Genomic DNA, 16732 nt, shown 5'->3' with positions numbered 1-16732 from the left:
GGGGGGAGAGTGTTGGTTGTGTCTCCACAGAACTGGAATGGGCAAACAGACCCCATCAGGACACGCCAAATCAGAGGAGCAATGTAAAACGAGGAGGAATCCATGGAGAGACTGGACCATGTGCTGGCCCTAGCCAGATTTGGCCCGACCCCCACCATGGAAGGGAGCACCACAGAGGATGGAAGTAGATCGTCCAATGTGGGAGGGGAGCTGACCTACCACACCACACCCAGAGGGAAGCTGGGGCAAAGGAAGGAGGAGGAAAGGAGCGGAGCACAACTGGGCCCACCAAACTCAGAGGACGATGGCCCAGCTCTGGGGGCCCAGTGTACAGAGAGGACCATGTGGCTGCTCCCATGGCGAGATGTGGTGTCCTACGCTGAACCATGGCCCTGCACGGGACAGCAACGGAGACACAGTGTGGGATGGGCGACTGAGCTGACCCCACCACACTGAGGCAAAACACTGGGGACGTGCAAGGAGCGGCAGGGAAGCAGAGCAAGGAGGTCCCGAGGGAAGACAAATGATGGACTCTGGGGCCAGGACGTGGCATCCCATTAGACTCGTCAGGAAAACGCTCCTAAAGGTCAACAAACAGATCTTGATCTACTAACAGGCTTTTTTTTTTTCTTTTTCTTTCAGCCTATCTGTTTGGTTTTTTTCCCTTCTTTCTCTTCTTTTAAACTTTGTATGTCAGTGGCTTTTTTGTTTGTTGGCTTGTCGGTGCTGCTGCCGTCGTCACCATGTTCTTATGAGCTGCTTTGTCACTGTGCTGTCAAAGCCAACCCCAATTTTATTCACATTGATATGTCTGCACACCCACCTAGATAAGAGAGGTTGGACAAAAAAATATGAGAAGAAAATAAAGGGACCAATGGCCCCGGAGGGACATGGGAGTGTGGGACGTACAGGAAGGGGGGAGGGTTGGCCAACCTAGGGATAAGGGAACAACAAATGGTTCAAAACCAATGGTAGGGAGAGGATGGGAGGACTGGTAGGGAGTGACCAAGGGCAAGGTAACTGCGAAGAATTACCAAAACCAGAATGAAGGCTGAACATGGTAATGGGACAGGAGGAAAGCGTAAAGAACTAGAGGAAAGAAGTAGGAGGCAAAGGGCATACATACAAGCCTAAATACAGACATGTACGTATGTAAATCTATTTAAGATTATGGGGGGAACGGACCTAGGTGCAAATAATTACAGGTTTGGTAGTGGGGTGGCAGGTGGACATTGGGCCTCCTCATGCGCATTCCCCTAATACAAGAGCACCTTGCTCAGCTAATTGGTCATTTCATGATACCTACCTTCTCGACATGATCGCTGAAGACAGATGTGTGCATAAGCAAATGTGGTAAAGAAAGCTGATGGTGCCCAGCTATCAAAAGATATAGCGTCTGGGGTCTTAAAGGCTTGTAGGCAAACAAGCAGCCATCTAGCTTGGAAACAACAAAGCCCACAGAGAAGAAGCACACGAGCCTGTGCGAACACGAGGTGTTGAAGGGATCAGGTAGCAGACACCAAAGAACAAAAACGATCATTGTGTGACCACCTTCCACACATAAACGCTGAAGATGAACGTGTGCATAAGTAAGTGTGGCGAAAAAGGCTGATGGTGCCCGGCTATCGAGACCTATAGCGTCTGGGGACTTAAAAGCTTGAAAGTAAGCAAGTGGTCATCTAGCCCAGAAGCAACAAAGCCCACATGGAAGCAGCAAACCAACATATGTGATCATGAAGGGCCGAAGGGACCAGGCTTCAAACACCAAAGGTGGGGGGGATCATATCCTCATCAATGAGGGTGGCATGTGATGGGGATCCAATGCCCATCTCTAGACAACTGGACGTATCTTGCAGGGGGGTAGCAGGGAGGAGATGGGTCACTTAGGGTTCAGTATAGCAATAATGAAACCCACAACCTTCCTCTAGTTCTGAAATGCTTCCTCCCCTCAACTACCTTGACCCCAATTCTGCCTTGCAGACCTGGTTAGATCAGAGGATGCACAACGGTACAGATGGGAATTGGAAACCCAGGGAATCTAGGACAGGTGAACCCCACAGGACCAGGGGTAACAGTGGCGATACCAGGAGGGAAGGGGGGGGAGATAGAAGGAGGGAACTGATCACAGGGATATGCATATAGCCTCCTCTCTGGGGGACAGGGAGCAGAGGGGTGGGTGAAGGAAGACGCCGGACAGTGTAATTTAAGATATAATAATAATTTATTAATTATTAAGGGTTCATGGGGGAGGGGGAGGGGGAAGGGTGGGGGAAGGGAAAAAAGGAAGATGAGCTGATTCCGGGAACCCAAGAGGAAAGCGAATTTAGGGAATAATGCGGGCAACAGATGTATAGGTGTGCTTTACACAATTGATCTATGTATTGTGATAAATTGTATGAGCCCCAATAAAATGATTTAAAAAACACCTGTCAACTAGAAAATAGGGACAAATGTAAGAGTTTTGTTGTTGTTGTTAGGTGCCATTGACTCATAATGACTCTATGTACAACAGAACAAATCACCACCTCGTCTTGTGCCAGCCTCACAATTGTTCTTATGTTTGATCTCATTATGGTAGCCACTGTATCAATCCATCTTGTTGAGGACCTGCTTTTTTTTGCTGCCCCTCTAATTTACTAGCATGAGGTCCTTTTACATGTCCTGACAACATGCCCAAGTCTCACTATCAAACATAATGAAGGAAGTACATACAGCAGAAGACAAAACAGATGACTAGGGCCTACTAAAAATAAGACACTTACGTGCATTACAAGAGTAAAAGGAAAACCTAGAGACCAAAGGAGAAAAGTGGGCAAAGAACACGAACAGCCACCTGGTTCAACATTAATGACATCCAGATGACTAACAAACACCTGAAAAAATGCTCACAATCATAAGCCACCGGAGAGACGCAAATCAAAGCAATGATATCATCTCACACTGACTATGATGACAAATACACCATATTTAAGAGAACAAACAGAAAATAAATGCTTGAGAGGGTGTGGGGTAACTGGTACCCTCATATACTACTGGTGTGTCTGTAAATATGTACAACTATTGCGGAACATGAGAAGGTGCTACATCAACCAAGAACAGAATTTCCATGTGATCCAGCAATATCTCTGTGCTGAGTATATACCCTAAAGAAGTAGGAGTCAACATGAGCAGACATGAACACACATGTTCATCTCAGCATTCTTCACAGTAGGAAAAACTTGAAAACAGCCTAAATGCCCACCAGTAGAAGAAAATAATAAATAAAATTTAGTGCACACACAATGAAATACTACGCATTGCTAAAAAACAATGATGAAACCATGAATTAACTCCTGCCATGGACAGAACTGGAGATCATTATGCTTTGTGAAATTGGTCAATCACAAAAGGGAAAATATTGTTTGACACCACTATTATAAAGAGAAAAATTAAGACTAAAAGGAACATACTTCAGAGTATACCAAGGGGGTAAGGAGAGGGTAAGTGGGGAAAGATGGAAGCAACAGATTAAAGAGTTGACAGGTATTTACTTAGGTGAGATGAAGGTCATCAAGCTGTAACCTGATTGACAGGCTAAATTCTACCCTTTCATTCTTAGTATCTCAAGTTGACAACCAGATTATGTAACTACCACATTCTGTACAAGTCTGTTAGGTCTTATCGTTCAAGTTTATTTCTTTATTGATCTCTGTCTGACTGTTCTATTCATTATTGACAGTATGTTATTGAATTTCCAACTTCTGTTGTAGAACTTTCCATTTCTCCCTTCAATACTGTCCATTTTTCTTTCTACATTTTAAGGCTTCGTTGTTAAGTGTGTATATGTTTTCAACTACTATTCATTCTAGTAGGATTAACCATTTTATCGATATATAGTGTCATTCCTTGTCCTGTACATTCAATTTTTTCACTGATAATAATATAGCTACGCTTAGGTGTCAACGGGAAAAGGTATCAGAAGTTCAAAGACAAGCAACCAAATTGATATGTGGATATAGTGGAAACCCAAAAACCCCCTGTAAGATAATTGGACAGTCCCTCTCAGAAGGGCCACACAGAAGGGATAATAAATACAGGGTGCAATACAGCACTGATGAAACACTTAACTATACTCTAGTTCTTTAATATTTCTTCCCCTTACTATTATGTTTTTTATTTGTTCTACCTAATTAATCATGTTAGACTTGCGTTATGTTCATTTGTATATTTAAGATTGTTCGAGACATGAAAACCAAGATAGATAACCCTTCAGAAATAGAAACAGGAGTAATGGTTCCCTTTACTTTGGTGAGGGTGGAGTGGGGAGTAGGAAACCAACAGCATTGATGACTGTGTAACACCACTCGTGGGGAGTGAACAACAGAATTTTATATGAATGGATATATTGGATGGTGTAAAGACAGCAGTTCTCAACCTGTGGGTCATGAACCCTTTGGAGGTCAAACAACCCTTTCACAGGGGTTTGCCCAATTCATAACAGTAGCAAAATTACAGTTATGAAGCAGCAACAAAAATAAATTTATGGCTGGGGTCACCACAGCATGAGGAACTATTAAAGGGTCACGGCATTAGGAAGGTTGAGAACTACTGGTGTAAGACATGGCAGAAAAAAAAAAAGGGCTCCTGGGTGGTAGGGTTGGGGAGGGAAGAGATAAAGAGGAGCTGATATCAAGGAGTTCATTAAGAAAGAAAATGTTTTGAAACTGATTGTGGTAGCAATTGCACAATACTGCTTGATGTGATTGTACTATGGAATGTTATGATATCTGCTAGAGCTCCCAATAAAATGATTAGTTTTTTTTGAAAAGAAAAAAATAATATAGCCACTTTCTTTTGGTAATTAATTTATGCAGCATCCTTTTTTCACTAAGTCTATATTTTCAATTTCTTTGTGTTTTAGCATGAAGTATATAAATACTTGAATACTGAAAATAAGTGGATCAAAGTTTTAAAAATTACTTGTAATTTTATTTGCCAATTTCTGCCTTTTACTAGAATAGCTTAATCCATTTAACTCTAAAGTAATTGCAACAAGAACGAACTTGGGTCTACCATTTTTCATTCCTTTTATATAATGTACTTTTTGTCCTTAAGTTCTTCCAACTTTTTATAACGTACTATTTTGTTTTTTTTTCTTCTGTATTTTTCTATAAGCATTTTAGTTATTTTTGAAGATTTTTCTTGAGCATTGGCATAGTAGGAGTTCTCTAAGAAAATAAAATGAGTGAAGTTTATATATTTGTGTGTGTATCCACACACAGACAGAGGTTTATCTCAAGGAAATGGCTCATTGAGTTGTAGAAGTCAGCAACCAAGTCCATGGATCAGATAATCAGGCTGAAGGTTTCTCCTGGTTCATATATGACGATGAGCCCAAGATCAGCAGGTCAAACAGGCTTCTGACTGCAGACAGATGTGGTAGTTAGATAATTTTATTTCAATTTGAAGATGTATAAAAGTGGAAGGGTGGAATCCAACCTGTTAATCAGGCCACAGCCTAATACCTCTCCTTAAAGGTGTGACCTTCTATGAGGAGGACCCTAGGAACTTCCCTCTCTCTGCCACTTTGCCTTCCTGTTTGCCAGGACTCTGCACTAACCCCAAGAGCTGCTGGAGCCCTGTCATATGTTTCCATTGACCTTGGATCCATAAGACTCTGCATCCACCAGCCTGTGATCGTCCTGCATTCGGCATCACTGCATGTGGCTGTTTTGAGTCTGAAGAGGGACTTATGGACTAATATTGTTCTTATGAACTGGAGTTGGACTGGGCTGGGAAACTTTCTTGATATATAATTACATCTGATATAAAGCTCTTTCTAGTACATATATGAGTGCCACTGCATTTGTTTCTTTAGTCAACGAGGCCTTAAACAGCAGGTAAGATGGCAGGTTGCAGACTCCCATGATCAGCAAGTGATTTGGCAGACTACTAGTTCAAGCTCAAAGATGAGCAGATGCAGGATCCAGACGCAGAAAAAAGGAAGCAAGCTTTGAGAGCATCTACATACACTGGAAGCAGGTCTCACCCCTGAGGAAATTCCTTTTCAATTTATTTGCTGTTCATCGCACATTTCACCATAGAAGAAATTGCATTATATTAGATCTCATCTTAACTGCTGAACCACTGAGAATGCTGGCCCTGCCAAGGTGACACACAACCTTAGCTACTGTAGACATTACAATTACGATTGAGATTTTAACTTGAAACAATCATGTTTGAATTAATACCAACTTAGTTTTAATGGTATATAAAAACTCTCCTCTTTCTGGCTTGCATTCCCTCCTCCCTTTATGTTGTGATTGTGTCAAATACTTTTTTCATACACTGTATGCCCACTAACACATGTGTGATTGTTGCTTTAGTTTACTTATGAATCATTAAAATAAAAATAATCACAAACCAAAAGTGCTATAGCATCCACTTCCGTGTTGACCCATGAAGCTCTATCATTGTTCTTTATTTCTTTATATGACTTCAAGTTCATGTTGATCTTTTGTTTAGCCTGAATGACTTTACAACTTCTCAGAGGGCAGGTCTACTAGTGATGAACTTGCTCAGATCTTGTTTATCTGAGAATATATCAGTTTGCTTTCATTTTTAATGGATATTTTTGCCACACATAGAATTCTTGATTGACTCCCCTCCCCGACTTTAAGTACTGTCAGTATGGCATCCCATTATCTTCTGGCCTCTATAGTTTGAAATGAAAAACTGACTGTCAAGCTTATTGAAGATCCTAGTACATGACAGTTGATTATCTGCTATTGCTTTAAAGATTCCCTCTTTGTGTTCTGAAAAATTGACTACAATGAAATGAGATCAGTTTGGACCTCTATGAGTTTATTCTGCTTAGTGTTTGTTAAGCTTCTTGCGTGTACTTGGATTTATTTATATATTGTGATTTTGTTGCTGTTGAAAAATGGACAAAATAGTATAATAAATTGGTAACCCTCAAAATCAGATTATCTCTCATTTCCCCAAGACTGTAAGTGATTAAGTGTTAAAGGCTTATCTTGTGTTTTTACAGATATTCCCTTGCATACCAGAGTTTTAACAAAGCCGAAAGCAAAATCAGAAAACAACAAAAACAAAACCTTTTTAAGTCTTTGTATTGGCTTTGTGCTGGGGATTCCCTTCAATACTTAGCCAGAATCTTTACACCTCTGCCTCAGTATTAACTTCCTGACTGCACTAAACCTATGAATCAGTCTGTGATAAAAGCTTAGGCTCTTCTGAGGTCCTTGCTAACTAAGCATTTGTCCTTTCCTGGGTGTGCTTCCTAAATTTCCCAGCATACACAAGCACTTGTGAATCAACTAAATTCTCAAAGAAACACTACTTGCTTTTCATCTTTGGCTTTCACTGCTCAATTGTATGGTATAGCCATAATCTTTTGCCCCATGTGGCTGTGGGTTATTCAAGGATCTTAAAATGTTTTTGAGTACCTACCTTTTTTCACCTGACTGGGTTCAAATTAGGTGAAACAAAGATGAGTGCCTTGAATTGATCCTTCAAGTATCCCCAAACAGATCAGAAAAGGCAAGCATAGTATTTACAAGTAGTATGCTTTGCTCTCTCTGGGACCCACACTGGGAATGTAGGCTACCATCTTCAAGACTTGCTAGTGGGGCAGAGGGTACAGCAAGAGACAAGTAAAAATATTATAAAGATTCCTCCTGGTTAAGTTGCCTCCTCCTCATTTAGCATTTGCTTGGTTATTGTAAACCTCTGTCTTCCAGAAAAAAAGTTTTCTGACAAAGTTGATTCTGTTAGTTTCTTCTTGTTGTTTTTTACTGGTTTTGTGGAGCAACTGGAAGTTGGAGCCATCTCTTTTGTCATTTTCCTGATGTCACACTGAAATGATTGATTCTAATAAAATCGGAAAGGCCCCCCCCCCAAAAAAATAGTAGTAGGTATTTCTCCAAATATACGACTAAACATTCAAATTTATGTGCAGGCAGGCCACAGATTACAAATGCTCAATTTAGAATCCAACCTTATGGAGCCTATTAATATCATTAAAACTTCATGGTACATACAATGGTTTGTAATACCAAATGGGTGTTGTAATGAATAACAAAATGCTATTATTGTTACTCAATTATTATGTAAAGATAATTAGTGTATCTGGAAGCATATGTTTTTTATGCATAGGAACGTAAACTATACTACATATTAAGACTAACATTTGACTGACACTGGATATAAACCATACCAGACTTCCAACTTATGTAAAATTAGATGTAAAGATAGACTTAGAAATGGAACTCATTCATAACCTAAGGGATACTTGTAATTTGAATTCATACTACAGTTCTTAAAGGCTACGTTGGCTATTATATGTTATTTATATATGTAAATTCTTAAAAGCAACAGAATCGAAAGCATATCAAATTATTTTACCCAGTCAGCATTTTTCAGCTCATCAAGGTCTGTGCTAGATTTATCACTCTTTTCCATTTCTTGAATCTTCTTCAGATTCTACCAATTAAAATAAAAAGAATAAAAAGGTATGAAAATTTTATTACGCCACTCATATTAAAATTCCTAGCATATCTTTGGATAAAATATGTATGCATAAGCTATTGAAGAAGATGTCACACCGTTTAACTTTCTATAAAGTTTGAATTCAATAACAGAATAGATTAAAAACCTCCAGAGGGATATCAGGGATGACTGAAGATTGCTCAATCCAGAGGGGGATCGCATATGGAGCTCCAGGACTTCAAAAGGCCATGAATTTCAAAAGCACAGGGACTTGGAGGAAGCCAGAGAGTAAAACTCCTGCCTCCCTACCCTCCAGTCCCATCATGGCAGTCTGAGTCACGCACCTTAGAATTTGGAAGTGTCAGACCAAAGATTCTGCCAACCACTGAAATGACATGTTATTAAAACCACTAATAATTAAAAAAATTAAAACCCATACACACAAAAACCTGCTTTCCATGTAGGCCTTTTGGGTTAAACATTCACTTACAATATTAATTCAGTTTCTATGCCATGCTGACATCTTCTTGTTTATCATTTACATCTAATCCATCAACAGGATTCATAGAGAATACTTTCTCTCTCCCCCTCTTTTTTACTGAAGTTCATCTGTATTACAATTCTCTTAATATAAACAGCATCTGCCCTGGACACTCTCCTCTCACCTACACTGCATAATCTCTATCAGGGATACTTTCTTCACCCTCACGCCTCTTCTCTATCTTGAACAGTCTTCTCGCTCAAATCCTCACACCTGTTCTCTGCTATGGACATTCTCCTCGCCTAACCACCATGACTGGTACCCACTCTGGACACTCCTCCCTCCCCTCACTTGGTTTCTACACTAGAGGTTCGCTTCTCCTCGCCCCCACACCTGAACTCGGCTTTGGATGCTCTCTTTTTCTCACCACTCCCTGGTTGGTGTCTTTCATTACCTAGTTTGCCTTTTCCTTCAGATAGCCGATTCAGCAAAATCACCAATACCTTCAGGATGGCTTCCCTACCTTGACAAAGCCAAATTGTTGTACTATATAACTTTACGTGAGTCGACATCGACTTGGTGGCAATGAGTTTGGTTTTTAAGTTTTCCTCTAAAGCTCTTCTTATTATTGCAATTCTACATCTATTTAAGTGAATATTTGTATCCTTTCCCATTAGACTTCACAAAGCGTAATTCTAATCTCAGAACCAAACAAAAATATTGACACTTGGTTGATGCTTAATATGTATTTGTCAAGTACCTATATATTCGAGCATAAGCTGACCTGAATATCAGCTGAGGCACCTAATTTTACAACAAAAACTGCATTTAAAAATGTGCTGAATGGTACAGATGGGAACTGGAAACACGGGGAATCTAGGACAGATGAACCCCTCAGGACCAGTGGTGAGAGTGGTGATGATACCGGGAGGGAAGGGGGGTAGAAAGAGGGAATCTATTACAGGGATCTACATATAGCCTCCTCTCTGAGGGATGGGCAACAGAGGGGTGGGTGAAGGGAGACGCTGGGCAGTGTAAGATAAGATATAATAATAATTTATAAATTATTAAGAGTTCGTGAAGGAGGGGGGAGGGGGGAGCAGGGAGGGAGGGGGAGGGGGAAAAGGAAAATGAGCTGATTCCAGGAATCCAAGCGGAAAGCGAATTTTGAGAATGATGAGGGCAACAAATGTATAAGTGTGCTTTACATAGTTGATGTATGTATAGATTGTGATGAGTTATATGAGCCCCAATAAAATGATTTTTAAAAATGTGCTGAAAACCTCAGCTTATACACGAGTATATATATGGTAGCTTAATAGATTCTAGCTAATAAAGTATCTTCATACAACATTCTTCTAGTTCTTTAATGCTTCTTCCCTGATACCAAAGGCTCAAGTAGAAAGATAATGTTTTGAAAATGATGATGGCAACATATGTACAAATGTGTTTGACACAATGGATGTAATTATGGATTGTGATAAGAGTTGTAAGAGCCCCCAATAAAATGATTTAAAAGAAAGAACATATTTTACCAAATGGATTCACAGTATTAATATTTTGAATATTTTTTAAATTGTGAAGGGGCTTTTATTCTTATTTTTAAACACTCATCAAAAGGATGCTAATGAAAGAATACACAATGTTGAAAAGACAGTTTTATCTTCCACAATTACAAGAAATTTATCTGTGAGACTTACCTCCTTTGCACTCTTCATTTTCGTCAGAAAGGTATGCAGCTCCATGGTTTCTGCAAATAGTGCCCGGCATACTGCCTGATAATGATTTGGTGCCTCTGACTCAGTGGGGAGATGAACAGCACATAACTACAAAATAGGACATTGAAATAATACATTTATTCGGGGGTTTAGTACCTTAAAAACTGACATACTCATTATATGTGTATCTTCGTATCATGAGATACGGTATGATGGGATCATGGCAATTCCTATCATCAAAACAAACAACTAAACTTAATCACATCACGTCAATTCAGACTCACAGGGAAGCATACATTAAGCCCATCAGTAAGGTCTATACAATTATATGGGGAAGTGGTCCAAAACACAGATGAGCTTAATGAAATCAATTGACTTTTATCTTAAAATTAGAGCATATATTGGGGTTTTCATTGGGAGAAGCAAAAGAACTATATTTATTGAATACTGATCACAGCTAACATTTTTTAACAGCTATTACTTACTAAGACCCCTGGATGGCACAGTTTGTGCCCAGTTAATAAAGGCTAAGGAGCAGCTATGAATTGGACTCAACTCAATGGCAGTTAATTTGTTTTTTGGGGTTTTTTTTTGAAGAAGCCATTATCTACTAACTAAAAAGTCACTGGTGGGAGAAAAGTCACAAGATCATAGCCTAGGAAACAGTAGGTTGCTTTAAGTTGGAATCAACTCAACAGCACACTGAAACAACAGTGACTTGAACCCACTAGCAGATCACCAAAAGCCTTGGTGATCTTCTGAAAAGATTACAGCAAAGAAAATCCTATAAAACAACTGCACTCTGTAACAAATGAGGTTGCCATGAATTGGAAATGACTTGACAGTATGTTTGTTTTCATTTTCTTAATTTATTGAATATTTATCATCGTCTAAGTGCAACATTTGATATAACATATATAACATGAAAGCAAACTTTCATTTACTCCACAATATTACCGTAAATTATTTTTAATTTACAGTGAAAGGAACTGGGGCGAAGGGTCAAGTGACGGATCCACGTTTATGTTATCTGTATTAAAGAGCTGTACTTTCTCCCTTAACTATTATGTTTAAAAAACCTGACTTTTAATACACTTACTGAAAATACACATTTTATTATATTGTAGTAAGCACTACTAAAAACAAAAGATTTCTTTGTAGCTTATAGTATTTTTCATAATGGGGCTTTTAAATTTTTATTTTAATAAGCATTTTATGCATTTTAATAGACTTTATAAATACATTTTCCAAAAAATCTTGGTTTTGAGTAGGTAATTATTGCAATAGTATGAAAAACAGGCTATAAGCTGATTCATTAAGAATCATGAAAGTACCTCAGACGTTAATTCAGAGTCATCTGCACAGAAATACTCTTAATCAATATTTTAAAGTCCAGCAAATAGCCCCAACAATAAAATTTAATGATTTTTACTGATTCATTATAGTGGTTAATTTAAGTGTCATCTAAACAGTCTTCTCAATTGGCCCTTTAAGTACATCCTCCACTCACTATCTTCTTTAAAAGTTTTTAAATTAACTTTTTATTGTGAATTAAAATTTGCTTCATGTTTTATATGGGAGGGCTTGTAATGGGGTTATATTTGACATTTACATTACACCACTCTACATTCAACAGTTCAAGCCACTCATCAGCCACCCCTATAGCCTATCTCACTATCACTCCAATTTCTCTTTTCTTTCTTATGGATTTCTATACTTACTTTCATTTTTTTGTTTTAATTTCTCGCCCAGCACAAGCTGCACTAACACTGGACCTTCAGCGCTGGTCACGGATTCTGAAGCTGGCAAATCAGGTGACGTAACTGAGTTTAACCCAAAAGGATTGAAAATGAAGCCCAAATAAAAATTTTAAAACCATGCTCTTGACATTGTTTTCCTTTTAGGATTCACATAAAATGTGCTGTTTTCCACTCTAATCGCCCAGCTTTTTTTCTTCATTTAGCCCATTACATAGCTGCAGATAAGACTATTCTGCCTCAAGATGCAAACATAAGGGGAAAAACAAAAACAAGTTAACGGCATCTGCATCATATTCTCTCTACACATTGCTGCTGGAATAGAAATAAAAAAAAAAAAAGAAAGAAAGGTCGGTTCCCTCTTAGACTCTCACTACCTCTTGTTCTACAGTTCATGATTCTGACGCTGATGCTAAGGTGACAGTGTATGTAAGGAGATTTTTGTTTTCAGTGAAGGCAACCTGGGAAAAGATGGTATTTATCTCTTTTCCTTCAAGAGTTATCAGACAGTACGTGCTCCTCAAAGTCCTCGCTCTCTTGAACAAGAGCCCGTTCCAGGATCACACAGCCTTCCTTATAACGCTGGCTGTCTTCAGTGGCAAACTCATAGATCCATGCCAGTTTGCTATTGCTGTTCTTGCAGCTCACATCTCGCACCACCATATGGCAGCCAGTGAGCATGACCCGGTCTTGAACTTCACTGTACTGCAGGTTAACTACCTTGTTAAAAAGAAAGGGGCGGCCAGTCGTGCCCGTGAACCGAGTGGAGATGAGTTCTGAGCGGTTGGTGAAGATGGTATCACAGTTTGCACAGGAAAACAGACGGGTCCTACAGATGTGGTCAAGGAAAATTCGGCCCATTTTTGTAGTAAACGTTCTAAACACCTGGAGAGGCCGTGAGGCTCGCTGCTCCCCCTTTTCAGTTCTCAGGTGGGAGGAAGCCTCTATACTTACTTTCATTTAAGTCAATATCTGTCGGACCTTCTAGTACAGTTGCTTCTTTTTCTCATCCTAGTCCTCTCCAAAGTTGGTTTCCTTTGCTTTGCACATCTTTATCTTGAATTGTATCCTTATAGTAGTTATCTCATAAAGTCTTTGTCCTTAGTTATTGACTAACTTCTCTCAGTATATTGTTTTCTAGGGCATGACTCATGACGACGTCATCCCAGTCAGGTGATCTCCATCACGGACATACCTAAGGCAAGCCCTAAAAGAGGACTGGCTCTCCCTAGGCTGGGTGGGATGCCAATCGTAGTAATCCACTTCTGTCTTTCTGAAACAGTGTTATTGGTATATACTTCTCATGTCATACAATTCAGCAATCCAATCCTATTAAAAATAGTTGTACATGAATGCTTCCAATGTAATACAGCAGTTAAGAGACAAAAAGTTGCAGAACAGATAAGAAAGTAAGACTCAATAACATGCTGCCTATAAAAAGCCTTAGACATTAATACAAAATTAGACTAAAAATCAATGGATGGAAAAATACATCAACAATCAAAAGCAGCAGGAATGGCAATATTAATCTCTGATAAAACAGATACCAAACAAAAGCTATTATGAAAGACAAAGAAGAGCACAATATTATTGAAAGAACGACAGAAGAGGAAGATAGAACCATATAAGCATCTAATAAGAGTCTCAAAATAAGCTATTCACACTTACATCTCAAGAACAGATTTGATGCCTTGAATACTAATTATCAAAGCCCAAACAAGGTGCCAGATGATATGATGTAAGCACATCGTATATGAAGAATGCAAAAGGTTGTTAAAAAAAACTGAGAAAGACCAAAAGAACAGAGAAGAGTTTCTGAAACTTGTTCCAGAATAGAGGAATTAAAGCGAATTGAATAAATAATCAAATGAGCTGAACAGAAATTTTCAAAGGACAACTAGAGAAGTGTTACACTGACAGAGTAGAATACAACTGACAAAGTATTATAAAGGCAGGTGCAAAGAATGGAGCTGGAAAAATAAAAGGGAAGAAGGTGCTCAGCATTTCTCAAGTTGAAGAACCTGAGAAAGAATTCAAGCCTCAGTTAGCAGTACCAAAGGATTCTAATAGCAAAACACTGAATGATGCAAAAGCATCAAATGCAGATGGAGATAATAATACACAATCATTATACCGAAATGAATTGGTCAACATTCAATCCTTTTAAGAGGCTGCATATGATCAAGAACGTTCAAGCTTTCCTGAAGATATTGGTAAAAAACAAGGCAATAGGAATTGACAAAAGCTAAATGAGATGCTTTATAAAACAGACAGAACTTTCATCTATGCCATGAAATTTGGAAGACAACTACCGTATATACTCAAGTATAAGCCGACCAAATATTAGCCAAAGCACCTAATTTTACAAAAACTGCATAAAAAATGTGTTGAAAAACTCGGCTTACTCACAATTATATACAGTACTTGTTTAAGAGATTCATCTTTTTGCCCATTTCAATAAATTATTAAGGAATAGCATTCATATTTGAATGAAGGTAATTCAAACATGGTAGCAGCAGTCTATTGCCAAGGAACTGTCAGAAATTAAAGCCATATTCAGAAGAGAAAGTGGGATAAGGAGTATCATCACCACTGTTATGAATCTTGTCAGAGAATACTAGAAAGATATTTACCATTGTTTTATTCATTACCAAAAGATTACATTGTGTGGATCATAATTACAAGTTATAATACTTACATAACCCTGAGAAGAATGTGAATTATAGACACTTATTTGTACTCGTAGAGAATTTATACATAGACCAAGAAGCAGTTTATAATCAGGAAAGGTGTACAACAAGGTTGTATCTTTTCCAGATATTTATTCAATCTACATGCTGAGAAAATAATACAAGACGATTTTAAAACTGCAATGCACAGATGACTGAACCTTGCTTGAGGACTTGAAGTACTTACTGGATTACACTTGTGTGTGTGTGTGTGTGTGTGTGTGTACACACACATACATATATCTTAAAAATCATCACAACAGAGGCAATATTGAAGTTATCAAGGGTTTCATTCTATATGAATCCATAATCAATGCTCATGGAGGCAGCATCACCTCTAAGAAAAAGATCTCTTTACTGTGTTAAAAAGAAGTCTCTCATGACATTTTTCAACTACCTTATAAATCATGCAAAAGCTGGACAACGAATAGAGAATAACTGATGCATTTGAATTATGGTTTTAGTGAAGAACTTTAAATATACTATGGACTGTCAGAAGAATGAACAAATCTCTCTCTAAGAAAGTACAGCCAAAATTATCCTTAGAAGTGAAGATGATGAAACTTCATCTCATATATTTTGGATATGTTATCAGGAACCTGTCACTGCACCAGGATGCCATGCTTGGTGGCAAGCAGCGTGTCAGTGCAAAAGAGGTAGACCTTCAATTAAATAGATGACCACAGTGATTGTTAACAATGGGCTTAATTAAGCATAGTAAGGATGGAGCAGCACAGGCCATGTTTTGTTCTATTGTATATCGAGTTGCCACCATGCCTGTTGCCTCATCGCTGTGTAAAGTAATCAGGTAGCAGGCATTTTACAATTTTCATACAAGAAAAATGTTGGATAATGAAACAGCTGCTAAGTGAGGAGCATATATAGATGTAGCACGCTTCTATCCATAAGAGTAGGGGTCATCTGTATATTGTTTATTGCTATATTCCTAGCACTTAAAAGTATTTTGTAAGTAGTAAACCTTAGCAAGTATTTATTTATTTTGTCAGGCACTACATTAGATATTTTGCATTGATTGTCATCTAATGTATACTATAAGTCAAATAGATATGATTATTCACATTTTATGTAAGAATTAAGATGACAGGATTAAATAATCTAGGTTAACATAGCTGTTTTAGAAATGGTAAAAACAGGGTTGAGTTTAAACCTAAGTTGCATTACACTACAAAGTCTGTATTTAACTACGATATACTCTTTCTTGTACTTTTTTTCAGGTATGTGGGGCTAGGTAAGTCACATAACCTCTCTTAGTTTCATTTTCTAAATAGCTAGAACGCTTATTTAATCTACCTCTATAAGGATAAGATAAAGTAAAAGAATGGAAATGAAAGCTCTCAAAACCATAACATACCATGCATTTTTAAAAGATTGCTGAGGGGGTTCTGGAACGATGGTAGCACAACCAAACAATGCCTGACCATCCTTTAAAAATGTATCAAGAGAGGTAAGGACCAGGTAATATGGAAGGGCTCAGATCAAATGCAGGGATGCACATGGTAGACAACAGGGGAGGAGGTGGGGAAAGGAAACAAAAAA

General features: G+C 38.4%; 2 protein-coding genes across 2 annotated transcripts in view; both read right to left on the bottom strand.

The window, feature by feature from the left end:
* SPIRE1 (spire type actin nucleation factor 1) overlaps positions 1–16732 on the bottom strand; it is a 173840-nt gene that overhangs the window by 68973 nt on the left and 88135 nt on the right. The window contains exons 4-5 of the mRNA XM_045289059.1: positions 10672–10797; positions 8407–8484 (exon numbers count right to left, since the gene is read on the bottom strand). Coding sequence (XP_045144994.1) covers positions 8407–8484; positions 10672–10797 — 204 coding nt within the window. The remainder of the gene's footprint in view (positions 1–8406; positions 8485–10671; positions 10798–16732) is intronic.
* On the bottom strand, positions 12939–13307 carry LOC101651414 (protein yippee-like 5). The gene has a single exon (XM_045289042.1). It carries the CDS (start codon positions 13305–13307, stop codon positions 12939–12941), a length of 369 nt encoding a protein of 122 aa, XP_045144977.1.

Source organism: Echinops telfairi, unplaced genomic scaffold (assembly GCF_000313985.2).
Source record: "Echinops telfairi isolate 266 unplaced genomic scaffold, ASM31398v2 ScPeMD7_24;HRSCAF=84, whole genome shotgun sequence".
Classification (NCBI taxonomy): Eukaryota; Metazoa; Chordata; class Mammalia; order Afrosoricida; family Tenrecidae; genus Echinops; species Echinops telfairi.
Note: the sequence above shows the minus strand (reverse complement) of the source record. Positions and strands in the feature narration are given on the sequence as shown.